The sequence below is a fragment of the Podarcis pityusensis genome, assembly GCF_964106645.2.
Source record: "Podarcis pityusensis genome assembly, chromosome: 9".
NCBI lineage: Eukaryota > Metazoa > Chordata > Lepidosauria > Squamata > Lacertidae > Podarcis > Podarcis pityusensis.
The window spans coordinates 74,656,466-74,684,387 of record NC_138034.1 but is presented as its reverse complement, the minus strand read 5'-3'; the positions used below and the strand labels follow the sequence as shown (position 1 = coordinate 74,684,387).

General features: G+C 48.6%; 1 protein-coding gene and 1 long non-coding RNA gene across 3 annotated transcripts; one reads left to right on the top strand and one right to left on the bottom strand.

Annotated features, from left to right (window-relative positions):
- Positions 1-7,864: 7,864 nt before the first annotated feature.
- On the bottom strand, positions 7,865-24,647 carry LOC308485593 (uncharacterized protein). Of its 2 annotated transcripts, none has more exons than XM_081021446.1 (9): positions 24,537-24,647; positions 23,345-23,474; positions 22,476-22,613; positions 20,695-20,802; positions 15,156-15,254; positions 13,328-13,414; positions 12,217-12,377; positions 9,188-9,297; positions 7,865-8,282 (listed from the first exon to the last, which is right to left on the bottom strand). In XM_081021446.1, the coding sequence occupies exons 2-9, from the start codon at positions 23,355-23,357 to the stop codon at positions 8,108-8,110; spliced, it is 891 nt and encodes a 296-aa protein (XP_080877572.1). In that variant the 5' UTR covers positions 23,358-23,474; positions 24,537-24,647; the 3' UTR covers positions 7,865-8,107. The 2 variants fall into 2 exon arrangements, with proteins under 2 accessions (XP_080877572.1, XP_080877571.1); XM_081021445.1 differs by having other exon boundaries at positions 23,345-23,476; positions 24,516-24,626.
- Positions 23,519-27,380, top strand: LOC308485594. The gene is made up of 3 exons (XR_013990641.1): positions 23,519-23,928; positions 25,191-25,345; positions 26,530-27,380. It is a non-coding gene; the product is annotated as an uncharacterized lncRNA (long non-coding RNA).
- The last annotated feature ends 542 nt before the right edge of the window (positions 27,381-27,922 follow it).

The window sequence follows — 27,922 nt, the reverse complement described above, 5'->3', positions numbered from 1 at the left end:
AAAATACACTAAAATATCATACATTAAAAACTTCCCTGAAGAGGGCTGCCTTCAGATGTCTTCTAAAAGTCAGAGAGTTATTTATTTCCTTGACATCTGATGGGAGGGCGTTCCACAGGGCGGGCACCACTACCGAGAAGGCCCTCTGCCTGGTTCCCTGTAGCTTTGCTTCTCGCAATGAGGGAACCGCCAGAAGGCCCTCGGCACTGGACCTCAGCGTCCGGGCAGAACGATGGGGGTGGAGACGCTCCTTCAGGTATACTGGGCCGAGGCCATTTAGGGCTTTAAAGGTCAGCACCAACACTTTGAATTGTGCTCGGAAACGTACTGGGAGCCAATGTAGGTCTTTCAAGACCAGTGTTATGTGGTCTCGGCGGCCGCCCCCAGTCACCAGTCTAGCTGCCGCATTCTGGATTAGTTGTAGTTTCCGAGTCACTTTCAAAGGTAGCCCCACGTAGAGCGCATTGCAGTAGTCCAAGCGGGAGATAACTAGAGCATGCACCACTCTGGCAAGACAGTCCGCGGGCAGGTAGGGTCTCAGCCTGCATACCAGGTGGAGTTGGTAGACAGCTGCCCTGGATACAGAATTGACCTGCGCCTCCATGGACAGCTGTGAGTCCAAAATGACTCCCAGGCTGTGCACCTGGTCCTTCAGGGGCACAGTTACCCTATTCAGGACCAGGGAGTCCTCCACACCAGCCCGCCCCCTGCCCCCCCAAAAACAGTACTTATGTCTTGTCAGGATTCAACTTCAATCCATTAGCCTCCATCCATCCTCCAACCGCCTCCAGGCACTCACACAGGACCTTCACCGCCTTCACTGGTTCTGATTTGAAAGAGAGGTAGTGCTGGGTATCATCTGCATATTGATGGACACCCAGTCCAAACCCCCTGATGATCTCTCCCAGCGGCTTCATATAGATGTTAAAAAGCATGGGGGAGAGGATGGAACCCTGAGGCACCCCACAAGTGAGGGCCCAGGGTTCTGAACACTCATCCCCCACCACCACTTTCTGAACACGGCCCAGGAGGAAGGAGCAAAACCACTGTATAACAGTGCCCCCAGCTCCCAGCCCCTCTAGATGGTCCAGAAGGATGTTATGGTTGATTGTATCAAAGGCCGCTGAGAGATCCAGCAGAACTAGGAAACAACTCTCACCTTTGTCCCTAGCTTGCCGGAGATCATCAACCAGCGAGACCAAGGCAGTTTCAGTCCCATGATGAGGCCTGAATCCTGATTGGGATCCAAATGGTCCGCATCCTCCAGGCGTGCCTGGAGTTGTTCAGCAACCACGCGCTCAATCACCTTGCCCAAGAATGGAAGATTTGAGACTGGGCGATAGTTGGCCATACTGGCCGGGTCTAAAGATGGTTTTTTAAGAAGCGGTTTAATGACCGCCTCTTTCAGTGGATCTGGGAATGTTCCCTCACAGAGGGAAGCATTCACCACCCCGCAGAGCCCATTGCCCAGCCCTTCCCGGCTTGCTTTTATTAGCCAGGATGGGCAAGGATCAAGGAGACAGGTGGTTGGTTTCACGCGTCCAAGCAGCCTGTCCACATCCTCGGGGGTAACGGATTGAAACTGATTCCATGCAACTTGACCAGACAGAGCTCTAGCACTCTTCCGCCCCGGCCCTGCTCCCACGGTGGTGGTGTCTAGCTCCTTCCGAATATGAGTGATTTTATCTGCAAAAAACTTTGGAAAATCGTTGCAGGAGATCTTGGGGTCTTTACAAGGCCCCGGTGGTAAAGGTGGTTCCGTTAAATTGCGAACCACCTGAAAGAGTCACCTGCTACTATTTTCTGCAGATGCAATAGAGGCGGTGAAGAAAGTCTTCTTCGCCGTCACTATCGCCACTTGGTAGGCTCGACGTTGAGCTCTAACCCATATCCGGTCAGATTCGGAGTGAGTTTTCTGCCACCGACGCTCTAGCCGTCTCAGCGATTGTTTCATCGCCCTCAGCTCTGAAGAAAACCATGGGGCTGTCCGGGCTCCATGCAATCGGAGAGGGCGCTTCGGAGCCAGACAGTCGATAGCCCTGGTTAACTCCGCATTCCAGCGGGCCACCAGGGAATCAGCTGAAAGGCCATCAACATGGGATAAAGCATCCCCTACCACTCTCTGGAAACCATTTGGATCCATTAAGTGGCAGGGGCGGACCATCCGAATTGGTCCCACCTCCCTGCAGAGGGGAAGGGTCACGGAGAAGTCCAGTTGCACCAGGAAGTGATCTGACCATGGCACTTCTTTTGTTTCACTTTTACTTAGTGTCAGATCACCCACGTCACTAGAGGTGAACACCAGGTCTAAGGCATGTCCATGACTATGAGTTGGGCCAAACTTATTCAGGGACAGCCCCATGGAGGCCATGCTTTCCACGAAGTCCCGAGCAGCCCCTTGTAAGGTCGTGTCGGCGTGGATGTTAAAATCCCCTAGGACAACCAAACTAGGTGTCTCCAGGAGAAAATCCGCCACGACCTGAAGCAGCTCGGACAGGGAATCCTTGGTGCAGCAGGGAGGTCGGTACACCAAAAGGAATCCTGTACTGCCCCTATTGCCCATCTTCCAGAACATGCACTCAGAAAACTGGATCTTCCCAGTAGGACGCCTGGTGCAAGCTAGTGACTTCCTAATTGGCTAACCTGATTGCCTGTAAGTCTGACAGTTATTTGAATGTTGTTTGATGATTGGTCCAGCGTTTTATGAATTGAAAGGTCAGCGCAAGGACTTATGAATGGAAGGGTTTTCCATCGGTCTACCCTTATATACGGGCACACTTTAGAGAAGGAGACAAGACAGCACAATGATGGGGGTAGGCTGTCGTTGTGAATGGTACCATTTTGAGAAATGGTTTATGGCACAATATCTCATTTATAGGAAAGGGTGTGTGTGTGTGTGTCCCCCCCCTTCCTGTAAATTCTGGTAAAAACTGTACCTTACATTTTGTTTTTCTGGAGATTAATTTAAGTCTAATGTATAACTGATTTTCCTTTAATTGTATTTGTACATCACACCTTCACCTTTCATAAACTGAAATTAATTTTCTGCTGATGAGTTTAAAAAGTTTTCTAAAACATCCCAACATTTGTTCATATATAGTCACAACACTCTCACCCTCCGGGGCATATTAAGGATTGCAGTTTTTACCTCCCAACTACTTAAATATAGTTTAAGGAGTAGTTAACAGTTCCTGTAGTTTAACTACAGGTCACAGGCTAATAAAAGGCTTTGCTGACCACAGCCTCTCAGGAGAAAGACTGTTGTAACCACATTTGGGAAACCATGATTGAAGGCAGCCTTCCCCAACTTAGTGCCCAATATCTGTGCCAGGAGGGCCAGATATCCCCCACCTTCGAATGTATGTTACATGGTAGCTTGTTTAGTTTGCGAGTTGTTTTGTGGTTCAGTTTTAATTAATTGGTTAGTCAGTTAGTTTAAACTGAAGGTTGTCAAATAATGTAATAGTTCTGTAGATAACTAGTCAGCCCATCTTATTTGTGTGTATTGAGCTGTTGATATTATAAGTGGAATAGTAAACTGGGAAAGAATAACATCAATGATCTCAAAGGAGGCAGGCATGGGGCTTGGAATTACTACTGCGGAGGGGTGAGGGAGGTATGGTGGTGGGAGCGGATTCCACAGGCGAAGGGGTCTGAGATATGGATATGCTCGCACCCCTTCCAATCTGTGCCCCATCCCGAGGGATGAAGGTAGGGTGAGGACTACTCACCTTGCTCACTGGTGTTGTGCAACGCCAGGTCTATAGGCAATAAAACCTCCACCCTGTGAGATTTCTTTACTTCACAGGGGGTTGACCGGCTTGTGTGACGGAGACCTGGGTGTGCAAAGGGGAAACAGTTGCCTTACGAGAGATGGCGCCCCCGGGTTTCTCTGTCCTCCACCAGTCGTGGACCATGGGCCGGGGGGGAAGGGTGGCATTGTTAATCCGAGAAGATTGTTCTTTCAGGGTTCTGCCATCACCATCAATCTCTGGCATTGAATGTGTCAGCCTGGTGTGGTGTGCTGAGAAGAGCTTGGCTTTTTGGCTGGTGTACTGGCCACCTAGCGCACCAGCAGGTACCCTGTCAGACCTAATGGAGGTGGTGGCAGGCTGGGCCTTGGAGTTCCCCAACCTATTGGTATTGGGGGACTTCAGTGTCCATGCTGATGCCGCCCCCTCCTTACAGGCTCCGGACCTGGTGTCTTCCATGGCAACACTAGGGCTCCCCCAGTTTGTTTTGGGCCCCACACATCAAACAGGCCACACACTGGATCTGATTTTTGGTGCAGGCATAGATGTGATCATGTCCCCCTCGATGGAGTTGCCATGGTCTGATCACTATGCCCTGAAAGCCAGGATTGACTTCCCGTCCCCACCCTGCTTAGGTGGTGAGCATATTTGGGCTCGCCCACAAAGGCTGATGGATCCTGATCGATTCCGTCAGGCCTTGCGGGATGCTGCTCCCCCTGGTGACTCATTGACTGAGCTTGTTGAGGGTAGGAATACCCGGCTCTTGGTGGCCATCAATGAGATCACACCTAGGTGCCCTTTGCAACCCCACAGAGACCAGGCCCCCTGGTTTACCAAGGAGCTCTGGAAAATGAAGCGGGACCTCAGATGGCTATAGCGAGTATGGCACAGTACCTGCAGTGGAGCCACAAGAACATCTTATAGGGCATTTATGAAAACTTATGAGATGGCAGTGAAGGCTAAGAAGTCTTACTTCTCAGCCTCCATTGCATCCGCTTCGGATGGTCCGCCCCCGCCACAGACTTCCAACTGTGAGGCATTTGCAAGCTGTTTTGCAGATAAGGTCCTGTCACTCTGCCGTGACCTCCCTGCCAATTTGGATACAATAATGGAACTGGAGGCACCTCGACTGTCCTCGGGTCCAGTATTAGACCACTTTGACCAGATCCTCCCAGCAGATGTGGACAAACTCCTCCATGCTGGAAAGCCCACCACTTGCCCTCTCGACCCGTGCCTGTCCTGGCTGATTAGAGCATGTCCAGATGAGGTGCAGGCTCCCCTGGGTGAGAGCATCAATTTGTCCCTTGGCACCGGGACATTCCCAGGGGAATTGAAGGAGGCAGTGGTGCGTCCGCTCTTAAAAAAAAATCATTAGATGCTTTAGATCTATCAAATTACCGCCCAGTTTCAAATCTTCCGTTCCTGGGGAAGGTGATTGAGAGAGCGGTAGCTGACCAGCTTGGCGGATTTCTGGATGAAACATTGGCTTTGGATCCAATCCAGTCCGGTTTTCGCTCTGGTCATGGGACCGAGACAGCACTGGTCGCCTTAACAGATGACCTCCATAGACAGCTGGATCGAGGCAGGTTGGGACTGTTGATTCTTTTCGATCTGTCAGCAGCCTTCGAGATGGTCGACCACAAACTTTTAGACCACCACCTCGCCGATGTAGGGATTCGGGGCGCAGTCCTTTAATGGCTGTGCTCGTTCCCCTCTGGTCGGGGACAGAGGGTGGAGCTGGAGGGGGGTTGTCATCGCACTAATCCTTGGTGTGTGGAGTACCGCAGGGCGCAATTCTCTCCCCAATGCTTTTTAACATCCATATGTGCCCCCTCGCCCAGCTCGTCCGGAATTTTGGTTTGGGCTGTCATCAGTATGCTGATGACACCCAGCTTTATCTCTTGATGGATGGCCACCCTGACTCGGCCACAGACACACTGACCAGATGTCTGAAAGCCGTGGCTGGATGGATACGTGGGATCCGGTTGAAGTTAAATCCTTCAAAGTCCTTTGGCTCGGTTGAGATTATATGGGGTTGGGGGGCCAACTCCCATCCCTTGCAGGGGCGCAACTAGTGTCAGCATCTTTCATCAAGAGTTAGGGTGTAATCTTTGACGCCTCCCTTTCTATGGAGGCACAGGTTGCAGCTATAACAAAGGGGCATTTTTCCATCTCCGCCAAGCTAAGCAGTTGGTCCCTTACTTCTCTCGCCCAGACCTCACCACTGTGATCCATGCAACGGTCACCTCAAAGCTTGATTATTGTAACTCACTCTACATGGGGCTGCCCTTGAAACTGACCCAGAAACTCCAGCGGGTGCAGAATGCCGCAGCGAGACTACTTAGGGTTCTTCGCCGTGGGATCACAGTACTATACAGCTGCACTGGCTCCCGGTGGAGTACAGGATCAGGTTTAAGGTGCTGGTTTAAAGCCCTATACGGCCTAGGACCCTCGTACCTACGGGACCGCCTCTCCTGGTATGTCCCATGGAGGACCTTACGGTCTGCTAATAACAACACCCTGAAGATCCCGGGCCCCAGGGAGGTCAGACTGGCCTCAATCAGAGCCAGGGCCTTTTCAGTTGTGGCCCCGGCCTGGTGGAACACTCTCTCACAAGAGACCAGGGCCCTGCAAGATTTGACATCTTTTCGCAGGGCCTGCAAGACAGAGCTGTTCCGCCAGGCCTTTGGCTAGGGTTCAGTCTGACTCACTTTCTCTTTGTATAAGAACAAGCATGAAGGAAGTTTCCCAGCACACTCACAGGTCCTTATAATATCAGTGGAAACAGTGGTCCTGGCAAGTATTAACCTCTTTCAATTTAAGCTGAGGACTGCCATTTGCTTAGTTTAATTTTAATTATAACTTATTTTAATTAATTTTGGGATGCATTTTAATCGATTGACTGCTTGTTTTTATGTATATTGTGTTATTAATATGATGTTAGCCGCTCTGAGCCCAGCTCCGGCAGGGGAGGGCGGGATACAAATAAAATTTTATTACAGTGGTACCTTGGGTTACAGACGCTTCAGGTTACAGACTCCGCTAACCCAGAAATAGTACCTCGGGTTAAGAACTTTGCTTCAGGATGAGAACAGAAATCGCGCGGTGGCAGCAGTGGGAGGCCCCATTAGCTAAAGTGGTACCTCAAGTTAAGAACAGTTTCAGGTTAAGAATGGACCTCCAGAACGAATTAAGTTCTTAACCTGAGGTACCACTGTATTATTATTTGCCCAAGACACCTGGAGGGTATCAGGTTCAAGAAAGCTGATACAAGATCACAGTAGCCCTTAAAGGATGATGTAATATATAGCTTTGCCTTCATCAACCTGGTGCCCTCCAGATATCTTGGACAACAGCAATCAACAGCCCCCAGCTGATGGGAACCATAGTCCAAGACATCTTGAGGGTATTAGGTTGGTGCAGGCTGGATAGTTCGTCAAGATGAAGATGAACTAGAAATCAGAAGTACATAATAAGGAAGCAATCGCGGTGGATATAATTATCCAGAATTCCTAGGGCCCCTTTTATGAGATTCCAGGCATAGGAGCACTGGCATTAATAGGACTGGAAAGGGTACATGTCGGTGGTAGTCTGGGCACTGGCGGAGGAAGAGGAGTGCGGAGGGAGCACAGCGCCCCCGGCAGCACGATCCCAGCGGGGTGCCATCATAGCTGCCCCCCACCTGCGTTGGATGCCATGCCCCTATGGGTGCCACGCCACGCCACACCCCCAGGATGCACACCACTGGGACACACGCCAGCCCTGCCCCCACCTGCTCTCCGCCCCCTGTCCGGAGCATGAAGCTCCGCCACTGAGTCTGGGAGCATGCTGGGAGGAGGGGGGGGCAGGGAGGGCTTGGCTCTGAAGGACCCAACACTTTCCCAGTTTCAAACAGGCACTAAAGTGGGGGGAGGTGGATAACACCAACCCAAACTGGGAGCAGGCAGAGTAAATTGGGAGGGGTTCTTTTGTTTTGTTTTGTTTTGTTTGGAACGTGATGGAGCAGTTTAAGAGCATTGCTCATTTCTGGATGGGTGATTCAACAACATTGGTTCTCCCTCACAACCTAACTTCAGGATTCTCATCTCAATTAAGTACAATAGCAAATGGAGTGTGGTTGGATTCTTCTATGCTTTATTTCATGAAGCTACTTAAGTTTTTGCAGTTGGCAAATAAGGTGTCTTGTTTAAGCCTCAGGAAAGCAGAAGCGATGTATTCTTAGGACCTGATGTCAGAGCGTTGAGCCGAATAACCACCCATTTTAGTTGCCTCTGCATTTATTTATTTTTTAAGGGGGTGGGCTTTTTCCATCGTCATTGGTTGTTGTTTTTTTACAGAGATCTTAGAATCCAGTTTCATGTAAGCCACTTCTCTTGAGGAAGCATCTTACAAATGCATTTTTTTTTAGAAGAGCAGAGGGCATCATGCCAACATTTCAGCTGGGTAGCACAATTTTTAATTAGTCCAACGCAGTTCTCAGTTCCTGGACGTGCAAAGCCCTTGTTATCTGGCTGCCCAGGCATCCAGTATCTGAAAAGAAGAGGAAGCATGAATCAATTTAGATGTCCGCTGGCTTCTATGGCATGGAGATGGTGTGGGCTGCAGAGAAAGGTTTTTCTTTGAGCTGGAGGAGTTGAGCAAAGCCACATCCTCTGGCCAGCATGGTCTGGCAACTGTGGCGATGGCTCCCCAGGCACCGCCTTTTCTTCTCCCGAAATGGCCTTTCAGCTGGATTGCACATTGTGCCCTGAGAACATATACATGTTCCAAGACAACACAGTCCTAGCCTTTTACAAACTTCCCTTTCAAATTTGAAATGAATATCTAGGTTTTCTGGAAACCAAACCCAGTGGTGGATCTTGGCATATATCCACCACTGGGTTTGGTTTCCCAAAAAATCATACACACATATTGTCAGGGAACTGACATCGGAGCGGGAGGTGAAGGGGAGGCTCCTAGATGATGCTGGAGAAGGACCCAGCAGCAGGGGGAGAAGCAGCTCAGTGGAGGGGGAAGCATTTAAGCGCAACACCAGGAACAAAAGTGGGCAGATGGGGAAATCGGAGAGAGGGCTCCCGGACTCTTCACTGGAACTCAGTGAGGAGGGGACAGGTCCTCCGCTACCTACACCCTCCCTGCGCAGAAGGCTCCCGCGCAGTGAGAGGAGGAGGAGACTGGGTGTCAAACAACTCTTATGTTGGAAGAGATTCAAGAAACGCCCACTGACGGATTCTGCCAGTGACTGAGACAGTCATGATTAGAAAGGGCTGTGCAGTCAGAAAGGTTTAACAAGGCAAATTAGCCTAGAGAGGCACCAGTTTACGCACGAGTAACTCATACTCATCACACATATATATACATTTTACACACACACACACACACACACACACAATGTTGTATAACCCAGACCTTAGAAGAAATTTGTTTAGACTTACTTCTCAGTAAACCAATGGGTTGCATCAATCCATGACCAGCTGTGACCCCTTTTATACATTCCAATCCAGAAATCAGAAGTTGAGCCTTTGAGTTGTGATTCCAAATATAACTGCAGAAGAAAATAATGAAATATTTACTGAAAACAGACAAACAAAAAAGCTATATATATATTTCTTAAATGTTTTTTGGACAACATCCCTTGCCCAATAAGACAATAGCTCCTTACAGATATTTAGTGGGGATATAATGGGGGGGGGGGACATCACAATAGCAGGATTTGCCCTTGCCCTGTGCATATTTCCTTGAAATGTCTGAAAAGAGGCCCCAATGCATACAAAATTCATGGAAGGCTTAGAGGACAGATCAGTCACACCAGAGGACCCCATTTTGCCACCTCCCTCAAGGTCTCAGTAGGTCACATTGCTCTCCTCTGGTTCTGAAGACTCCGTCCAGGAGGTTCCAGTGGAAGCATGGTCTTTCTCCTGCTGGAGGAGAAAGTACGCTAATCAATTACTGATAGATGGGGCCATCTAGGCCAGGATCTTGTTCTCACAATGGCCAGCCATATGCCTATGAGAAGCCTACTAGAGGACTGAGAGTGCAACAACATTCTTCTCACCTGGGATTCCCAGGAACTGGTACTGAGTGGAATAATACCTCCAACAGTGGAAGCATAATATATTCTTTGTGTCTATTAGCCATTGATATACCTTTCTCCCACAAATTTGTCTAAACTTCTTTTTAGACCATCCAAGTTAGTAGCCATCACTACTTCCAGTGGGAGCAAATTCATTATGTGTTGTGTGAAGTTCTTTTGTCTGGCCTGAATCTTCCAAAGTTTGGCTTCATTGGATGTCCCTAAGTTCTGGCATTATGAGACAAGGAGAAAGACTTTTCTCTACGCTCTTTCTCTACCAGTGTGTGGTGTAGTGGTTAAGAGCGGTGGACTCGTAATATGGGGAACCGGGTTCGCGTCTCCGCTCCTCCACATGCAGCTGCTGGGTGACCTTGGGCCAGTCACACTTCTCTGAAGTCTCTCAGCCTCACTCACCTCACAGAGTGTTTGTTGTGGGGGAGGAAGGGAAAGGAGAATGTTAGCCGCTTTGAGACTCCTTTGTTGTTGTTTAGTTGTTTAGTCGTGTCTGACTCTTCGTGACCCCCTGGACCAGAGAACGCCAGGCACTCCTGTCTTCCACTGCCTCCCACAGTTTGGTCAGACTCATGCTGGTAGCTTCTCGAACACTATCCAACCATCTCGTCCTCTGTCGTCCCCTTCTCCTTGTGCCCTCCATCTTTCCCAACATCAGGGTCTTTTCCAGGGAGTCTTCTCTTCTCATGAGGTGGCCAAAGCATTGGAGCCTCAGCTTCACGATCTGTCCTTCCTGTGAGCACTCAGGGCTGATTTCCTTCAGAATGGAGAGGTTGGATCTTCTTGAAGTCCATGGGAGTCTCCTCCAGCACCATAATTCAAAAGCATCAATTCTTCAGCTATCAGCCTTCTTTATGTTCCAGCTCTCACTTCCATACATCACTACTGGGAAATCCATGACTTTAACTATACGGTCCTTTAGGGTAGTGATAAAGTGGGATATCAAATCCAAACTCTTCTTCCTCTTCTACATGAAGCAAAATTGCATACACCTCTTTCATGTGATCCTTCCTCACAGAGTCATTGCTCCACCTGCTCGGTCGTTTTGCATGCCCAGCAATATGCTTTTTGAGGTGAGGCAACCAGAACTGTGTGCCAGTATTCCAGCTGCTGTCACACAATTTCGCCAGTTTCAAGGCGCTTGTTTGCAGACATCTGGAGCACCGCTTAACCATTGCTTTGCTTTTAAGTAAGAAAAATACCGTATTTTTTGCTCTATAAGACTCGCTTTTTCCCTCATAAAAAGTAAGGGGAAATGTGTGTGCGTCTTATGGAGCGAATGCAGGCTGTGCAGCTATCCCAGAAGCCAGAACAGGAAGAGGGATCGCTGCTTTCACTGCGCAGCAATCCCTCTTGCTGTTCTGGCTTCTGAGATTCAGAATATTTTTTTTCTTGTTTTCCTCCACCAAAAACTAGGTGTGTCTTATGGAGCGAAAAATATGGTAATTAGATCCTCCTCAGGCCACCACATTGAAAAACAGCCCCACCACTCCTCTTCACCTCAACTTTGGGGAGCTGCTTCCCCCCAAAAAAGGTACCTGTGGCGTTTGCCCTCCTAGGTGGGTCATAAGGAAAGGGTTAAATGAGTGTGAAGTGATTGGCCAGCGGGAACCCAAGGGGAGGAGTTAGAGTTAGAGTTGGAGTTGTGTGGAAGTCAGCTGGGAGTTGGGAGCTGGAGAAGGAAGAGGGAGGATAAGTCTGTGGGTTGGTCGAGTTGTGTGGTGAGGGAGTGAGAGGAACTGTTAGGTGGGGTCAGATAGATAGTTGGGATAATCAGTTTGAAGTTGTTAGGAACGTATAGGTCAGTAAAGAAACCACGATTAAGAAATTGACAAGAAAAATTAACTGAAACCTTAAACTTGTTCATGCTTATTAAAAAAAAACTTGATTATTTGTTAATGTTAACAACTGTCTGGACTCCGTGTGTACCCGAGAGAAACGGGTTGGTGGCAGCGAATAGGCAATCACAGTGGTGGCACAGGGATCAATAGACCGTCAAACGACCGGGGACCCTGTGTGATCGCCACAGTACCCCCATCTAGTTTGAACTTTAATTTGTGACTGTCCAAATAAAGTGATATAATCTTCTGTTTTAATGCTGGCAGTCAATGTGTAGCCAGTGGGTAGAGGGTAGAGTTAGCACACTATTGCTTACTGGGGAATGAGTAACTGCTTTGTGACTAGCTCTAGCTCTCCTCCTCCTTAATGGATATTACAGAAAACATCACAAACCCATGGAGTTTCCTCTGGTCAATGTGACTTCTTACTGCTCGTGGAGGAGAGGAGCAAGAAGCAGCTGTTATAGGACTTGAAGGCCATGTAGTCATCATACTGTGATGGGTTGTCCCTGCTTTGTGTGTATTCCAGCATCCAACCAACCTCCTCATCTCTACTTCCAACATTAATCATTCCGGAGAAAGGTTTTCCCGCACAATAATCTGCACAGTCTTGCCAAGTTCTGGGTGGTTTAAAGATATCAAACAAGTATAACTTCTTGTTATACACCGTCCAATGTTGCTCAAGCCTTCCCAAAATGTCATCTTTTCGTCAAGCCACAAATATGTGAGGAATAAAGAGAGAGAGAGAGAGAGAGAGAGAGAGAGAGAGAGAGAAAGGATATTCATCAGAAAATAGCTCGAATGTCTCTGCAGAGCTTTAAGCATTATTTATAATGTGAAACAGGTGATATACCAAGACCTTGTTATACAGTGGTACCTCGGGTTACATATGCTTCAGGTTACATACACTTCCGGTTACAGACTCCGCTAACCAAAAATATTACCTCGGGTTAAAAACTTTGCTTTAGGATGAGAACAGAAATTGTGCTCCGGTGGTGCAGCGGCAGCGGGAGGCCCCATTAAAGTGGTGCTTCAGGTTAAGAACAGTTTCAGGTTAAGAACGGACCTCCGGAATGAATTAAGTACTTAACCCGAGGTACCACTGCACTACATAGTCTCAGTATATTTTATTATATATTATATTAACGAGTTACATTAATGAGCTATGTTAAGAAGAAAGTTTGCAACAGGATTCAATTGTTTATTCTAACCACCAACAACATTAGCCTATTTTCCCCGAGATATATAATTCATTTTCTTCTGTTTCTCTTTTTACATGCATTGAAAATTTGTTAGCCAGTTTTCTAACAAATCTACACAGACAGACAAAAGTACCAGACACAGGTTCAGAGGTATGTGTGAGCTCTGCCAGGTCTGCTGTAAAATTAGACCTGTATGTGGCTCATTCATTTTAAAAGCTTTCAGAACTGTTTTTGAGTGTGATATATAAAGAACAGCATTTGAACAGCAGTGGTTGCAGAAGAGATTTCCACTGCTTGGCATCTTGCAGACAGGTTTTTGGAACCAGTTTAAGTTGAGTGGCAGATACAGAGGTTGGCAGCGCCCCTCTAAAGTCAATAACAGGTTTTTGTTTTTGTTTTGTAATGGGCTCTCCCTGCATTATTCAGCATCACAGTCTCAGAGTAACTTACCAATTGCAACTTGCAGTTCCTTATTTTTTTTGTTCTCTTCAGCCAGCTTCAATGATAAATTCGTAGCTACCTTAATTCTGTCAACATCTTAAAAGAGTGCAAAAATTCAAGTCAGGGAAATCTCAAGCAACTAGCTACAGTCTTATCCTTATTTTGTTTGTGTGTGTTCCAATCCCCACTCAGCTTTGAGGTAGTGGAAGTCAATTACCACCACCCCCTATCACATAAACTCAAACAGCTCTGTTGATAACAGCATTGGAACAAAATGTATCCAGGCAAAGGCCACAAAGGCACAATAGACGTTAGCAGTAAACAAAGTTAGATAGGGCTATGTCAGCAAGACTACAGGTGAGTACAGTGGAACCTCATGTTACGTACCATCCTCCTTGCGAACGTTGCACCTTCCACAATATCAACCATCATGGACCCTATGATCATCAAGCAAGGCCTTTGTGGTGGTGCGACCGCCAAGGGCTGCCAGGTTGATGTTATCTTATGATAGGACCTTTCCAGTGGTGGCCCCCTGTTTGTGAGACTGTCTCTGTAATTGTTTTTTGGGAGGAATTTGAAAACATTCCTGTTTACCCAAACATTTAATGGCTGAAGGACATTGTTCCGGGCACCCCTGAGATCACTGGTAGAGAGAATTTTTTTATTGCTTTAAATGTACTTTTTAAAAGATGTCCTAACTGTAACTGCTTTTAGAGCACTCACCCCACCCAAACATTAAAAAAAGAGTTTCTATGGGTGAATTTGCTGCCCTGGGCTCCATTTGGGATGAGGGACGAGACAGACAGACAGTGTCAGGGACTGGACTGAGGAGGAATGGTGGAGACCTCATCCTCAAACTTTCAGAGAAGAGGAAGACAGTATAGATTTACAATAGTGGTTTGCAGAAGGTCACAGCTCAGAGATAGAGGAGGGGCAAAGTTGGGAAAGAATGGGAGAAGGGGATAGGAAGCAGTGCTGGGGCAGCTGGCTGACATGTTATCACTAGAAAGCATTCCAGACTCCCCTTCTCCCAGAACCCGGAAAGCAGTGAAAGTAGGAGAGCAGAGAGCTAAGAGACAAATGGCCTTAAGCAGCCACTGTAAGGGGGGTGGGGCTGTTGACAAGCGAGAAGGGAAGAAGGGAGGAGATTACTCTGAGCAACGCCATTACTCCTAGAGGCTGCCTTTCTAAGCCTCTCTCTGTGAATATTGAATAAAAGACATTGGTAAGAGCTTTTGCTGTGGTTAAACCACAGCAAAAGCTCTTGCCGATCAGAAGGTCGGCAGTTCGAATTGCCGCGACGGGGTGAGCTCCTGTTGCTCGGTCCCTGCTCCTGGCCACCTAGCAGTTCGAAAGCACATCAAAGTGCAAGTAGAGAAATAGGTACCGCTCCTGCGGAAAGGTAAACGGCGTTTTCGTGCGCTGCTCTGGTTCGCCAGAAGCGGCTTAGTCATGCTGGCCACATGACCCAGAAGCGGTATGCCAGCTCCCTTGGCCAATACAGAGAGATGAGCGCCGCAACCCCAGAGTTGGTCACAACTGGACCTAACTGTCAGGGGTCCCTTTACCTTTAAGAGCTTTTGCTGTCTATTTTTCCCTGGCTGCCTGTTGTGTGTGTGTGTCGGGGGGGGGGGTTTCGGATTCCCAGATGCCTGGCAGAAGACAGTTAAAATAAAAACTTATTCTACCCACCGATATACCACTGCAACCCACCCATCACCCTGTGGTTTCTGTCCCAACAGAGACATACCAGTGGGAATATGCTCTGCTGGGAGAAAATAAGATTGGAGGGGCTGAGTGGGGAGGCCCAGCATCCCAGCTGCAACTCGTTGCTTACCTTCCAAACTCTGGAGATCTGGATACTTCCTGCCCATGTAATCTGAAATCTCATTCACTCCTTTGAGAAAGATGGTTCTTTTTCTCATTTCACGGTTAACTAATGGAAAGGTGAGAGGGGGAAATTTATACAAATGTTCTGATACTAGTCATGCCAAGTGGAAGTACAGCTTCGCTTTCACACGCAGAGCATGGGCTATTGTAGATTTCTCCAGCCACACAAGCTGAGACAGGAAGAAGCCTTCACAGCTCACTTAGGACAGAGCTGTAACTACAAAGGGGGAAGGGGGCTAGCCAGGTTTTTCGCATGGGATGAGGCCTCCAGAGGAACGCCATTGAGGCTCCAAGCCTGACTGGGTGCACACAAATGGGCATTGGGTGTGTTTGCCAAATGGAGGCGTTCACCTGGGTGAAATAAAGCCTAGTATCGCCCCTGCTTAAACAACAAGCTAAAGATAACAACAAGTTTAAAAAAGGCAATGGGTTTTGTTATGTACTGAGTTGAATAGGATCCAAAATGCAGCAGCCTGATTGGTCCTAGAACAATAGGATTCAGAATGCAGCAGTCTGGTTGGTCCTAGAACAATAGGATCCATGATTAAATATTTTTTAAAAAAAAACAATAGGATCCAGAATGCAGCAGTCTGATTGGTTCGCAGGAGCCACCCAATCCAACTCTAGGTGGAAGTGAATCCGCAACCTGATTGGCCTACAGGAGAATCCTAGAATTAGCCAATCACGTGGAGCCCCTTGTGTAAATAATATATATAAAGCAGACATTTCGGGGGAACTTCAATTCCTCACTACTATGAGCTGAATAAAGAGCATGAAATCCACACTCGAGTATATTTCAGTTTTGTTCACATCGGAGTAACTGTCATGTCCACACCAAGTATTTAAGCGGTTATTGAGGGGCAGCAGTGGATAAAAATTGATTTCAATGGGAAAGATTTAGCCAGGCCTTTACCTCACCTACTGAAACCAATGAGAGTGTTATGTACTGAGTTGAATAGGATCCAAACTGTAGCAGTCTGATTGGTCCTAGAACAATAGGATCCAAAAGGCAGCAGTCTGATTGGTCCTAGAACAATAGGATTCAGAATGCAGCAGTCTGATTGGTCCTAGAACAATGCAGCAGTATGATTGGTTGGCAGGAACCACCCAATCCTGCTCCAGATAGAAGTGAATCCACAACCTGATTGGCTTACAGTAGAATTCCAGAATTAGCCAATCATGTGCAGCCCATTGTGTAAATAATGTATATAAAGCAGATACTGTGAGGGGACATTTATTCATTCCTCCTCACCACTATGAGCTGAATAAAGAGCATGAAATCACTTTGCGACTCTGAGTATATTTCACTGGCGACGAGGATGGGATCCCGCTGAGCTGACTGCCACACACAGCACCGCAGCACCGCCAACTGCCGCACCGCTGCCTCGCACCGTGTATCCAGGCTTCAGCTCCGGGGCACAAGGAACTCAGAATGGCAGCCAACAGCAGCTTCTCGCCATTCAACCCAGCATCTGGAGACTGGGAAGCGTACGCCTCCCGTTTCACCTTCCTCCTAGAAGCCAAAGGGGTCACCGACGAAGAAGACGCCAAGAAGAGGGCGATATTCTTCAGCGTCTGCGGAGAGGAGACGTTTGAAATCGCCCGGGCTCTCCTTGCGCCTGAAGACGTCGCTACTGTTCCATACAAAACAATAATGGAACAGCTGAAGGGGCACTTTTCGCCGCAGCCCTCAGTGGTGGCTCGTCGAAATGCCTTCTACGCAAAGCGGCAAGCCCCTGGGGAAACCATAACTGGGTTTGTGACCTCTCTCCGCCAAGCCGCCCGGTTCTGCAACTTCTCAGAGCTGGAGAACATGCTTCGTGACCGCCTCGTCGGTGGCCTGAAGGATGAGAAGCTGCAACGGCGCCTCTACGCTAAGAAGGACCTAACGTTCCAGGTCGCTCTGGAGGAGGCCCTGGCAACAGAAGCTGCCGAGAGGTCGACCCAAGAGGCACGGCCGAGCCTGCCATCCCAACCGAGGGTCCACCATGAAGACCTCACCGACGACTCAGGATCCGACAGGGAGGAGGTGCACCGAGTACAGCAGCGCACTCAAGCAGCGCACAGACCACAGCTGCCTCGACGAGAAGGAGGGAACTGCGCAAGCTGCGGGGAGAGTCACGAGAGGAGGACCTGCCGTTTCCGCAACGCAGAGTGCAGGCAGTGCAGAAAATCGGGACACATCGCCCGGGTGTGTCGGGCTCGGCCCACCCGACACCAGGCATCAGATGACCAATCCAAGAGCCCCAGGTCCCGGGGCCCAACGCACCAAGGCAACTCGACGGAGCTCACGGACTTCCAGGTATACCAGTTGCCCCACCCCAACGTAGAGAAAATTTATGTAGAGGTACAGATAGAGGGGGCCCCATGCCGCATGGAGCTTGACACGGGTTCAACTCTATCCATAATCTCGGCAAGGACCTTAAGGAAACTGTGTCCCACTGGGGGTCCCAAACTCAGGCCGGCCCCATTCACCCTCCGGGACTTCCAGAAACGTAAGGTCCCCACAATGGGGGTGGGGACCTTCAGGGTGCAATACCGAGGGCGGACGCGGCAACTGGACTTGCTTGTGGTCAAGGGCCCCTACATTAGCTTACTGGGATTGGCATGGTTTGGACCACTGGGGCTAGCTGTCACCGGGGTGAACCACACTAGCTTACAAGTGGACGTGGACGCCATATGCAAGGAATTTCCAGGGGTTTTCGATGGGAAATTGGGACAGTATACGGGCCCCCCCATTGCGCTACAGCTTGACCCCGCAGTACGACCGGTCAGGCTCAAGGCCCGCCGGGTCCCGTTCGCCTTGAAACCCCGTATAGACGAGGAATTGGACCGACTCGTAGAGCAAGGAGTGCTGGAGCCGGTGCCTAATGCTCCCTGGGAAACCCCAATCGTCACACCCGTCAAGCCTAATGGTTCGGTCCGCATCTGCGCAGACTACAAATGTACCATAAACAAGGCCCTCACGGCCCACGCATACCCAGTGCCAGTGGTCAGCCATGTCCTTGCCACCCTGGCTGGGTCGAAAATTTTTGGCAAGCTGGACTTGGCCCAAGCATATCAACAGCTGCCAGTAGATGAGGCCACAGCAGAGGCACAGACGATTGTGACGCACAGAGGAGCGTTCAGGGTAAAGCGGCTGCAATTCGGTGTCAGCGTGGCACCAGGCATATTCCAGAATATAATGGACTCTCTCCTTAAAGGGATTCCTGGCGTCACCCCCTTCTTCGATGATGTGTTGATTGCCGGCCCCACACCAGAGGAGTTTGAGGACCGCCTCCGCACCGTTCTGCACCGTTTCCAGACGGCGGGTCTCAAGGTGAAGCGGGAAAAATGTCTACTAGGAGTGCCTCAGGTGGACTTTCTGGGATTCATGGTGGACGCAGAAGGGGTCCACCCGACTGGGGACAAGGTACGGGCCATTTGTGATGCCCCAGCGCCCAAGAGCAAGACTGAACTTCAGGCCTTCTTGGGACTATTGAACTTTTACCATTCCTTCCTTCCCCACAAGGCGGCGGTAGCGGAGCCCCTACACAGACTCCTGGACAAGCGGGCCCCTTGGGTGTGGGGCCAGCGCCAGGAGGCCGCATTCCAGGCAGTCAAGGACTTGCTTGTCTCAAACTCGGTCTTGGCACACTTCGACGAGAGGCTGCCGGTGGTGCTAGCATGCGACGCCTCACCCTATGGCATTGGAGCTGTCCTGGGGCACCAACTCCCGGATGGAAGAGAGGTACCGGTGGCGTACTTTTCCCAGACACTCAACACAACCGAGCGGAACTACTCGCAAATCGACAAGGAGGGTCTGGCAATCGTAAAGGGAGTAAAAAAATTCCATGATTTCTTGTACGGGCGGCCCTTCACCGTGGTGACTGACCACAAGCCGTTGCTTGGCTTGTTTGCCCCCGAAAAGCAGACCCCCCAAGTGCTGTCTCCTCGCGTCCTCAGGTGGTCAATTTTCCTTGCCAGCTACCAGTATGCACTGATTCACCGACCTGGGAAGGCGATGGGCCATGCGGACGCCCTCAGCAGGCTACCACTACCGGAAACAGGCCCTGACCCAGCACCTGCACAAGAGGTTATGAGCCTGGAGCTGCTTCCCGACCGCCCCATTCAGGCACAAGAAGTTGCACACCATTCCAAGAAAGATAGGGTCATCTCCCGGGTCCTGGACTGGGTGTGGAGGGGATGGCCCAGCAGCAGCCCCGGGCCAGAATTCGCCGGCTACACAACCCGCAAACATGAACTGTCGGCCCACAAGGGGTGCCTGTTATGGGGAAGCAGAGTCGTTGTTCCCCAGCCCCTCTGCAAAAGGGTCCTCACAGCCCTACACGAGACACATCCAGGGGTAGTAAGAATGAAGGCCCTAGCTCAACGACTGGCCGGAGCCCCGCTGAACTACTAATGGGTCGGCGCCTTGCAATCAGATTGGACCGCCTTCACCCCGATAGAGCTCAGGATGAGGTAGTGGTGGGGGAAGGCAGGAACCCCCGGACCTTCGAGGCCCAGGACCCAGTGTACGCAAAGAATTTTGGGGCAGGCCCAGCATGGGTACCCGCCACAATCACCAGGGTCACTGGCCCCGTGTCGTACGAGGTGCTAACGGATGGGGGGCAATGCTGGCGCCGCCACTGCGACCAGATACGGCGACGATTCCCGGGAGAAAACCAGGAGGAGGACAGGTCAGAGGAGTCCCAAGGGAACAGCGGGGCAGTGAGGCCCATAGAGCAGGAGGGGCCAGCAGGAGAGGCAGAATCAGTAAATACAGAGAGGACCCGTGAGGCCGAAAGGACACCGGAACCAGAACCACGACTGAGCGAGCCGGTTGCACCAGACCAAACAGCCGCATCACAGCCAGCATCCTTGGAACACGAGCCAGAACCCGGAGCCCGGACCAGGGAACACCCCAGGCCACAACGCACACGTAGGCCGCCGGCATACCTTGAGGACTATGAATGCGACCTCCCGGGCAGGACTGGAACTTAGAGGGGAGGGGTGTTATGTACTGAGTTGAATAGGATCCAAACTGTAGCAGTCTGATTGGTCCTAGAACAATAGGATCCAAAAGGCAGCAGTCTGATTGGTCCTAGAACAATAGGATTCAGAATGCAGCAGTCTGATTGGTCCTAGAACAATGCAGCAGTATGATTGGTTGGCAGGAACCACCCAATCCTGCTCCAGATAGAAGTGAATCCACAACCTGATTGGCTTACAGTAGAATTCCAGAATTAGCCAATCATGTGCAGCCCATTGTGTAAATAATGTATATAAAGCAGATACTGTGAGGGGACATTTATTCATTCCTCCTCACCACTATGAGCTGAATAAAGAGCATGAAATCACTTTGCGACTCTGAGTATATTTCAGAGAGGAAGTGGGCCTCGGCAGAGTTTGGACTGCGCCTTCTCTTTTCGAAAGGTTGACAGTGAAGCAGAGAAGCCAGAGTAAACCTGAAGGTTTCCACCGTGCTCCCTGCAAGTGTTACTTACACAAGACGATCATAATAGTTGAGACAACGATGCAGCCCACAAGAACCATCATGGCAGCATATAGAGCGTACGGAGAATAGAGGATTGCTTTTGCCCCAACGAGCTTTTCTTGAAGGACAAGAGAAAAGAAAATGATGCTTTAATCATCCATAGCCAACATCCCACTGCAATCCCAACAAACAAGATTTTCACAGTAACCTGTTCAGCTCGACAAGCAAATCTCCATTTTGAAGGAAGTTGCCTTTGAGTCCAAACTCCATGGAGCGAATATGTAAATAAAGCTCTCCTGAAGGGAGAGTAAGCCGCCTAAGGCCGATGGAGGCTGGAATGAAGGCTGTGGGAGAGACAGACCTCTGCTTCTAGGTCTGTTTGGATCATTTCATATTTTCTAAGGTGCTGAGCCTGTGCTGAACAGCACAAGACATTGTATGAATATCTTTGGATGTATCATTTGGATCTGTTTTATTTTGAAGAGTTCTGCTAGTAAAATTTGAACAATATTGTCATGGGCCTGTGCAATGCTTCAGACTGCACAATATTAATATCTGCAACATGGATTTCACACAGTGTGTGTCATAGCCAGCAAGGGAGTGGACTCAAACACCAGATTTTTGCTCCTAAGAACATCAGAAGAGCTGGATGAGACCCAAGGCCCATCTAGTCAAGCATCCTGTTCTCACAGAAGCCGGTCAGATGCACCACAAGCAGGTTGTGAGTACAGGAGCACTCTCCCCACCTGCAGGGAATGTCCAGGAACTGGCACTGAGAGGCTTGCTCCCTCCAACAGTGGAGGTCTAACACAGGCATTGTGGCTAGTAGGCACCAATAGCCTAATCTGGCATGAATTTGCATAAGTCCCTCTAAAAGTTTTCTGTGATGGCCTGGGAATCGGATTCAGAGGCTGAACCTGAGGAATCCCAGCCTGCACAGAAGTCCCCACCTTCAGGACCAGCTGAGCCAGGGCTGGGGCTTGAACCTGAAGGGCTCTCACCTGTGCCGGATCCTCAGGAGCAGACACCAGCTGAATCTGCTCTGGCTCCGGAGGTGATCTAGGACCCATTACCTGCAGGTGCTCCACTCTCAGCCTCATCAGCTGCAGAGGCTCAGAGCAGAAAGGCGGAGGGAACTAAATTCCTGTAGGAGGAGTGCTTGCCTCCAGACCAGGAGAGGCGAGTCACCTGTGGAACAGGGCTGCCCTATGCCTCAGAGGAGATAAAAGCCAGCCAGCCCAGTCCCAGGTTGCGGGAGCAACATTGTTGGTAACCTGTTCCTGCCGGCACCCTGTCCTGCTCTTCTGCCACAGTTCCTGACCTCACCCGACTCCTTGCCTTGGACCCCACTTCAGCCTTGACAGACAGCCCCCATACCACACCCTCGACCTCGGACTGGACTCGGACTACGTCGCACGGTAATCCCCCGGGACCAGCACATTTTCCAAGTTGGTGGCCATCACTCCATCAAAGAATCATAGAATTGTAGAGTTGGGGTTGTCAAGTCCAACCCCTTGTAATGCAGGAATGTGCAGTTGTCCCACATGGGGATCAAACCTGCGACTTTGGCATTATCTGCACCATGCTCTAATCAACTGAGCTATGTGGCAGCAAATTCCACATGTGCTGTGTCCTTCCCCAGTGGGTTTCCCCTCTGGGCCCAAAGAGCTGATCAGGCTTTCCCACTCATGGCACGCGTTGCCATCATGACTGGGTCCAGATCCTTCCCATCCACCAACCTCCCTTTCTTCTGCTTTCCTTCCATCCTGTGAACAACAAGCTACTACAGACCCTTAAATGTTGGCTTTTCCCCTGGCGCTGCCTTTGGCACACTTTTCTTCCGTTGGAATAACTTATTGACTCGACTGAATCTTCTTGGCTGCTTTGCTGTTGCTGCTGGTTTCACATTTCCTGTTGTTTTCGCAGTTGCTGTTTGGGGTGGGAAGCAGAAGCATCACACACACATTTCCATCAATGTACAGCAATGTTCAGTAGATGAATTATTATTTTTATTTAATTTTAGAGATTTCTCTCGCCCTTTCTGCTAAAGGAGCCCAGAGCAGCACTGTGCTTACTTTGCACTCAAATGAGTGGGGTGGAATAATTTAACTTATGTCAATTATGTAAGTTCCACATTTTCACCGCAACGGACAGGAAGGTGAGTAACTTACGTTTTAGCAGATGAGGAATAATAGCATTGGAATGGAAGCGGTGCTGCATGCAACAAGCACTGGCGGAAGAAGAGGAGTGCGGGGGGAGCGCACCGCCCCCGGCAGCGCGATCCTGGTAGGGTGACATCGCGGCTGCCCCCCTGCCCGCGCTGGGCGCCATACCCCTGCAGGCGGTGTGCCCCACCCCCAGGATATGCACCACGCCCCTGCAGGCACATGCCCCGCCCCAGGATGTGCACCAGGCCCCTGTGGGCGGCGTGCCCCGCCCCCAGGATGTGTACCAGCCCCTCCCCCACCTCCTCTCCACCCCCCCAGTGCCGGAGCATGAAGCTCCGCCACGGGCAACAAGTACAGGGAGGAATGGGAAATGGTGCCCAGCTTACTTACTTGGAAGAGCAGTATAGAGGCCCACCACCACCACCATGAATGAACTGTGGCCAGAGACAATGAATTTTCCTGAAGAGAAAACAAAAGTCTGAAGCTACCTACCTGCCTCCGCCATTTCATGTGTGTTGATTGTACTGGTGCCTCATGTCATCTGATCTGCTGAGGGTCTGGTGTTTAAAGAGGAGTCACAGAGCAGTGGGGTCTTCAGCTGCAGCACTAACATCCCAGACCTGCCTTATTTAAATACATGGCAGGTTGATTGTGGTATTGAGAAGACCATCATCCCCTCCCACCCCAACCACACTTTGCAGGGCCACTTGTGGGGGCAGCTGGTAGGGCAGCTCCCCCAAATTTGGCAGGTAAGTTTCTATAGAATTTTATTATTATTATTATTTGTATTAGTGGGACTGGGGATATCAACTATGTATGTGTGAATGGACTAGTTATAGTCTCACATTTCTTCTTGTAGCTATACCCCTGCTTTAAGCCATTTACATACTGTCTTCTTTTGTATATCATTTACTACAAAGGTATGCTTTAATTATGCATTCTCAATGTATTTTTAATTTTAGTTTTTCTTCTTCTACGTGTTAATTCAGTGAAATTCTGTTGCAATAGATCTTGACAGCTCGATGACTAAGAGATTTAGCGACGACACTTCGGATTGCCTGAGCACTGACCCACTGGTATATCACAAGTGGAAACAATATTTACTGTGTTTGCTAGTTTAAGATAAAACAGATTTGATAAAAACATGGCAGCTTGATTGTAGTATTGAAAAGAGCACCATCCATTCCCACCCCACCCCACTTTGGGAATATGTTGTGTGAATAATAATAATAATTTATTATTTATACCCTACCCATCTGGCTGGGTTTCCCCAGCCACTCTGGATGGCTCCCAACATAAAATTAAAAGCACAATAAAACATCAAACATTAAAAACTTCCCTAAACAAGAAGGCATTAGATCCTTTGGATCCAAGTCATCTCATGGCCCTCCTCTGACATTAGACCAAACTTTCACCAAACAATGTTCCATTTTTTAGCATTTAGTTATTGGATCCCAGCCTCTAACATTGCTGGGCTAGGGCTGCAGAGGTTTCCATGGCAGTAGGGGGTGCGGATCTGACATCAGATGTCCCGCTCTGTGGTTGGAGCTCTGTCTTTGATTCTGGAGAGATCTGGTGTAGATTATGGCCCCTGGGATGTTCACCGTAAGGAACACCGTAAGGGGACGATAGCCATAGCTGCCTTTTTCTGAAATTAAAATACCACAATATCATAGCCTTTCCTTGTAGAGACAGTATTGCTTCCAAGTTTCTCTCTGCCTCTGTTTCTTCATGAGTTTCTTTCATCCCCCCAATACCTAGAACCGCTTTCCTTGTGATGTAGAGCCTTCTACATTCTAGGAACACCTCCCACTCAACTTATGCTCTTTCCTGATTGGCTATCTGCCATGCCTAATAGGAATTCCACAGAAAGGAAAAACCCAGGGAAAATGTTCATTTCATATCTACTATATTGCTTTCCCCCCAAAAAGAATTGTTACTACAGTTTGCAAAGATGCTGCAAGGAAAGAGCTTTGGCACAAGACAGGAAAAGAGGTGTAAGGGGATCTGTCCTCCACCCCGATGTCAGAGTTCTTCCAATTGGCAGTCTGGAAACTGAGCAGATCTGGCTATCGAAGTTGGGAGTCTCCGAAGCAATTGATCTATGGCTATTAGTCAAATAAACATGCTCATGTAGTTACCTACACAGAGTTTAGGCTTATTACAGGATTGCAGCTTTGATATGATGTACTGGGGTGATCTGTAATTCAGCGAGCAATACATTTTGACCTGATAGGCTCTTGCTTTTTAATCTGCATGAACGCATAAGCTGGCTTCTACTGAATACCCTCCTTTCTTTTCTCTTTCTGCTACTCTTGCATCGCTGCCTTGGCCCAAGACAAGATTGCTGAATTGCTGAAGGACCCACAATGGAAGATGCATAACAGGGCCTTGTACTACTTTCCCAACGAGAAACAATCGTGGGAAGAGTCCGGAAAGCATTGTATTAAGAAAAAAACTTCGTTAATTTCTGTCAGCAATGGTGAAGAACAGGTTAGCAGAACACTGGGATGCATAAAAGGCAAAGAAAAAGTCTCACAGGTGTTTTGTTTTGTTTTTTGTTTTTTGCACATGAACATTTCATTGCCTCCAACTCTCCTGTAATCAGAAAAAAGGTGGAGGGGCACACCTTCACAAGGTCTGTGCTCCAATGAAGGGAGCATATTAGAGGTGTGCAGAAATAAAAGCAACAACAGACAATTTAGACAAAATATTACACAGTTACACATTAAAATGTTACATTAATACAATGTTACTAATAAGCTCTTCATACAGGATGGCAAATACGGTCTAATAGGCATGACTGAAACCTGGTGGGATGAGACTCATGAATGGAATGTAGAAATTGAGGGTTATAACATGTTCAAAAGGAACAGACCAAACAGGAAGGGGAGAGGAGCAGCATTATATGCAAAGGATATGTACACTTGTGGCGAGATCCATGACCTGGAGCATAGAAAACAGGATGAACGTATATGGGTAAAAATTGTAGGTGAGGGAAAGAACAGTGGTCTTACTATGAGGGGAGAGACTTCACCAGGCAAGGCCTTCTTCCGCCTGCCTTGCCCCACCCCCTGGTCCTGGGATTCTTCATAAGGAAGCTGTGCCTGGAGGAAGAACTGTGAGGGGGGAGACTCCATCAGGCAAGGCCTCCTTCCACCTGCCTTGCTCCACCCTCCTGTCTCTGCTTCTCATTTTGTATTGTATTATGTTGTGCACTGTGGTTTGCTGTTGTTTTATTGATTGGAGTTTAGAAATTACTTATTGTAACTGTTGAGTGGATTTCTGTTTAATTTTGAACTGCTTATATTTAATATTATTCTGTATTGTTTTAATATATGTTGAATGTTATTTTATTTGCATATTGTATATTGTATTATGCATTTTGTCTTATTTATGTAATGTTAGCCGCTCTGAGCCTGGCTTTGGCTGGGGAGAGCAGGATACAAATAAAATTTATTTATTTATTTATTTACTGAGGGTGTCTGCTATAGCCCTCGAAGGCAGAGGACTTTGATAATGCCTTCGTAGAGAGGATGACCAAACATTCAAAAAGGAGAGAGATAGCAGTCATGGGAGACTTCAACTACCCTGATATCTGTTGGAATTCAAACTCTTTCAAGAATGGAAGGTCCAACAAATTCCTCAGTTGCCTCACTGACAATTTCATTTCTCAGAAGGTGGAATATGCAACAAGGGAATCATCTCTCTCAGACCTGTTCAAAAAGGGAGGAACTGAGGGACAAAGTGGAAGTACTGAAGTGTGGGTCAAATAGTGGAAAGAAGACCCACTTGCACCTCGGTGGAGAAGACCACGCACAGTTCTGCTGACATCACAAAGAACTGTTAAGGTTGCGGGAGTGCTGCTATGGATTCACCATACACGAGTTAAGAGATCTGAAGGCCTTTTCAAGTCCATCAACCTATATAATGTCTTGTTTGGTTATTTACTCCATAGGCAACTGAAGTGTCATGGGGCCTTGGAACACACTGAATGTTCATTCAGAGGTCTATAGTGTGTTATGGAAAGAGTTCTGAAAGAAAGTGTGGCTATGATTTTCATAAAATAATGCTCTTTCTTTCTCCCTCCCTCCCTCTCTCTGGAAATGAATGTTAAAAGAGAAAGGAACAGGGGAATGCAAGATAGTAGTCATTTGCTTTGATTCAGCGATAAAACAGTTTTAATTTATTAGCAAATAAATGATCCCAGAATCAATCCTAGACATACTTTAGGCTGGAAATTACTTTTGTCACAAAGCCTGTAATGGTCTTACTCAGCATTTTAAAAATAAAATCTCAATCTATATATATATATATTGCAGACTTTTCGGGGGGGGGGATGTGTTGTATATTAATGCTTATATAACAGATGGCTCCCTGTGGAGCTCAGAAATCACTGCCTAAGATCCTTCCTCAGGGTCTACCAGAGTCACCTGCAACTCAATGATCAAAGCAGCACCAGATGTCTGCATCTATGAGCCATATTAATTCCCTACAGTTCCTGAGAGTGATGCTATATTGTGAGCATTGTGTGACACTAAGCAGGCATCTAGACTGGTGCTAATGCTTCCCACAACCAAATAACCCTGACCGAGTAAGAGGCTCATCAGAAGCTACTTTGCTCCAGGTCCCTCTAAGCTGCACCTGGCCGTGTTCACCATACCTGCGCCTCCCCTGGGCTTTGCATGCTTCTTCTGACATGCACACATGGGCATTTGGTCCTTAAATTCTCAAAATAGGAGATGGCCAAGGCTGGGTTGAAAACTGTGCCAGAGGCCCCATCGAAGTAGTACCCCTTCAACTTAGGCTGGTGAGGAGCACAAGGTCATATCCACACCAATAGCGGTTTAGTCTTGCTGGCCACATGACCTGGAAAGCTGTCTGTGGACAAACGCTGGTTCCCTCGGCCTGAAAAGCAAGATGAGCGTCGCAACCCCACAGTCACCTTTCACTGGTCTTAACTGTCCAGGGATCGTTTACCTTTACCTTCTACCTAAACTACAGTTCCTGGGATCCTTTGTGGGAAAGGAATGTGCTTTGAGTGTCTGGTATTGATGTGACCAAAATGTG

Excerpts from the sequence above, each read along its gene's own strand:
- LOC308485593 (XM_081021446.1), bottom strand. Across the intron at positions 20,803-22,475 it reads GGAAAAGCCAACATTTAAGG|AAAAGCTCGTTGGGGCAAAA; the intron begins GTCTGTAGTAGC and ends TTGTCCTTCAAG. Across the intron at positions 15,255-20,694 it reads AACTATTATGATCGTCTTGT|TTAACCGTGAAATGAGAAAA; the intron begins GTAAGTAACACT and ends CCTTTCCATTAG.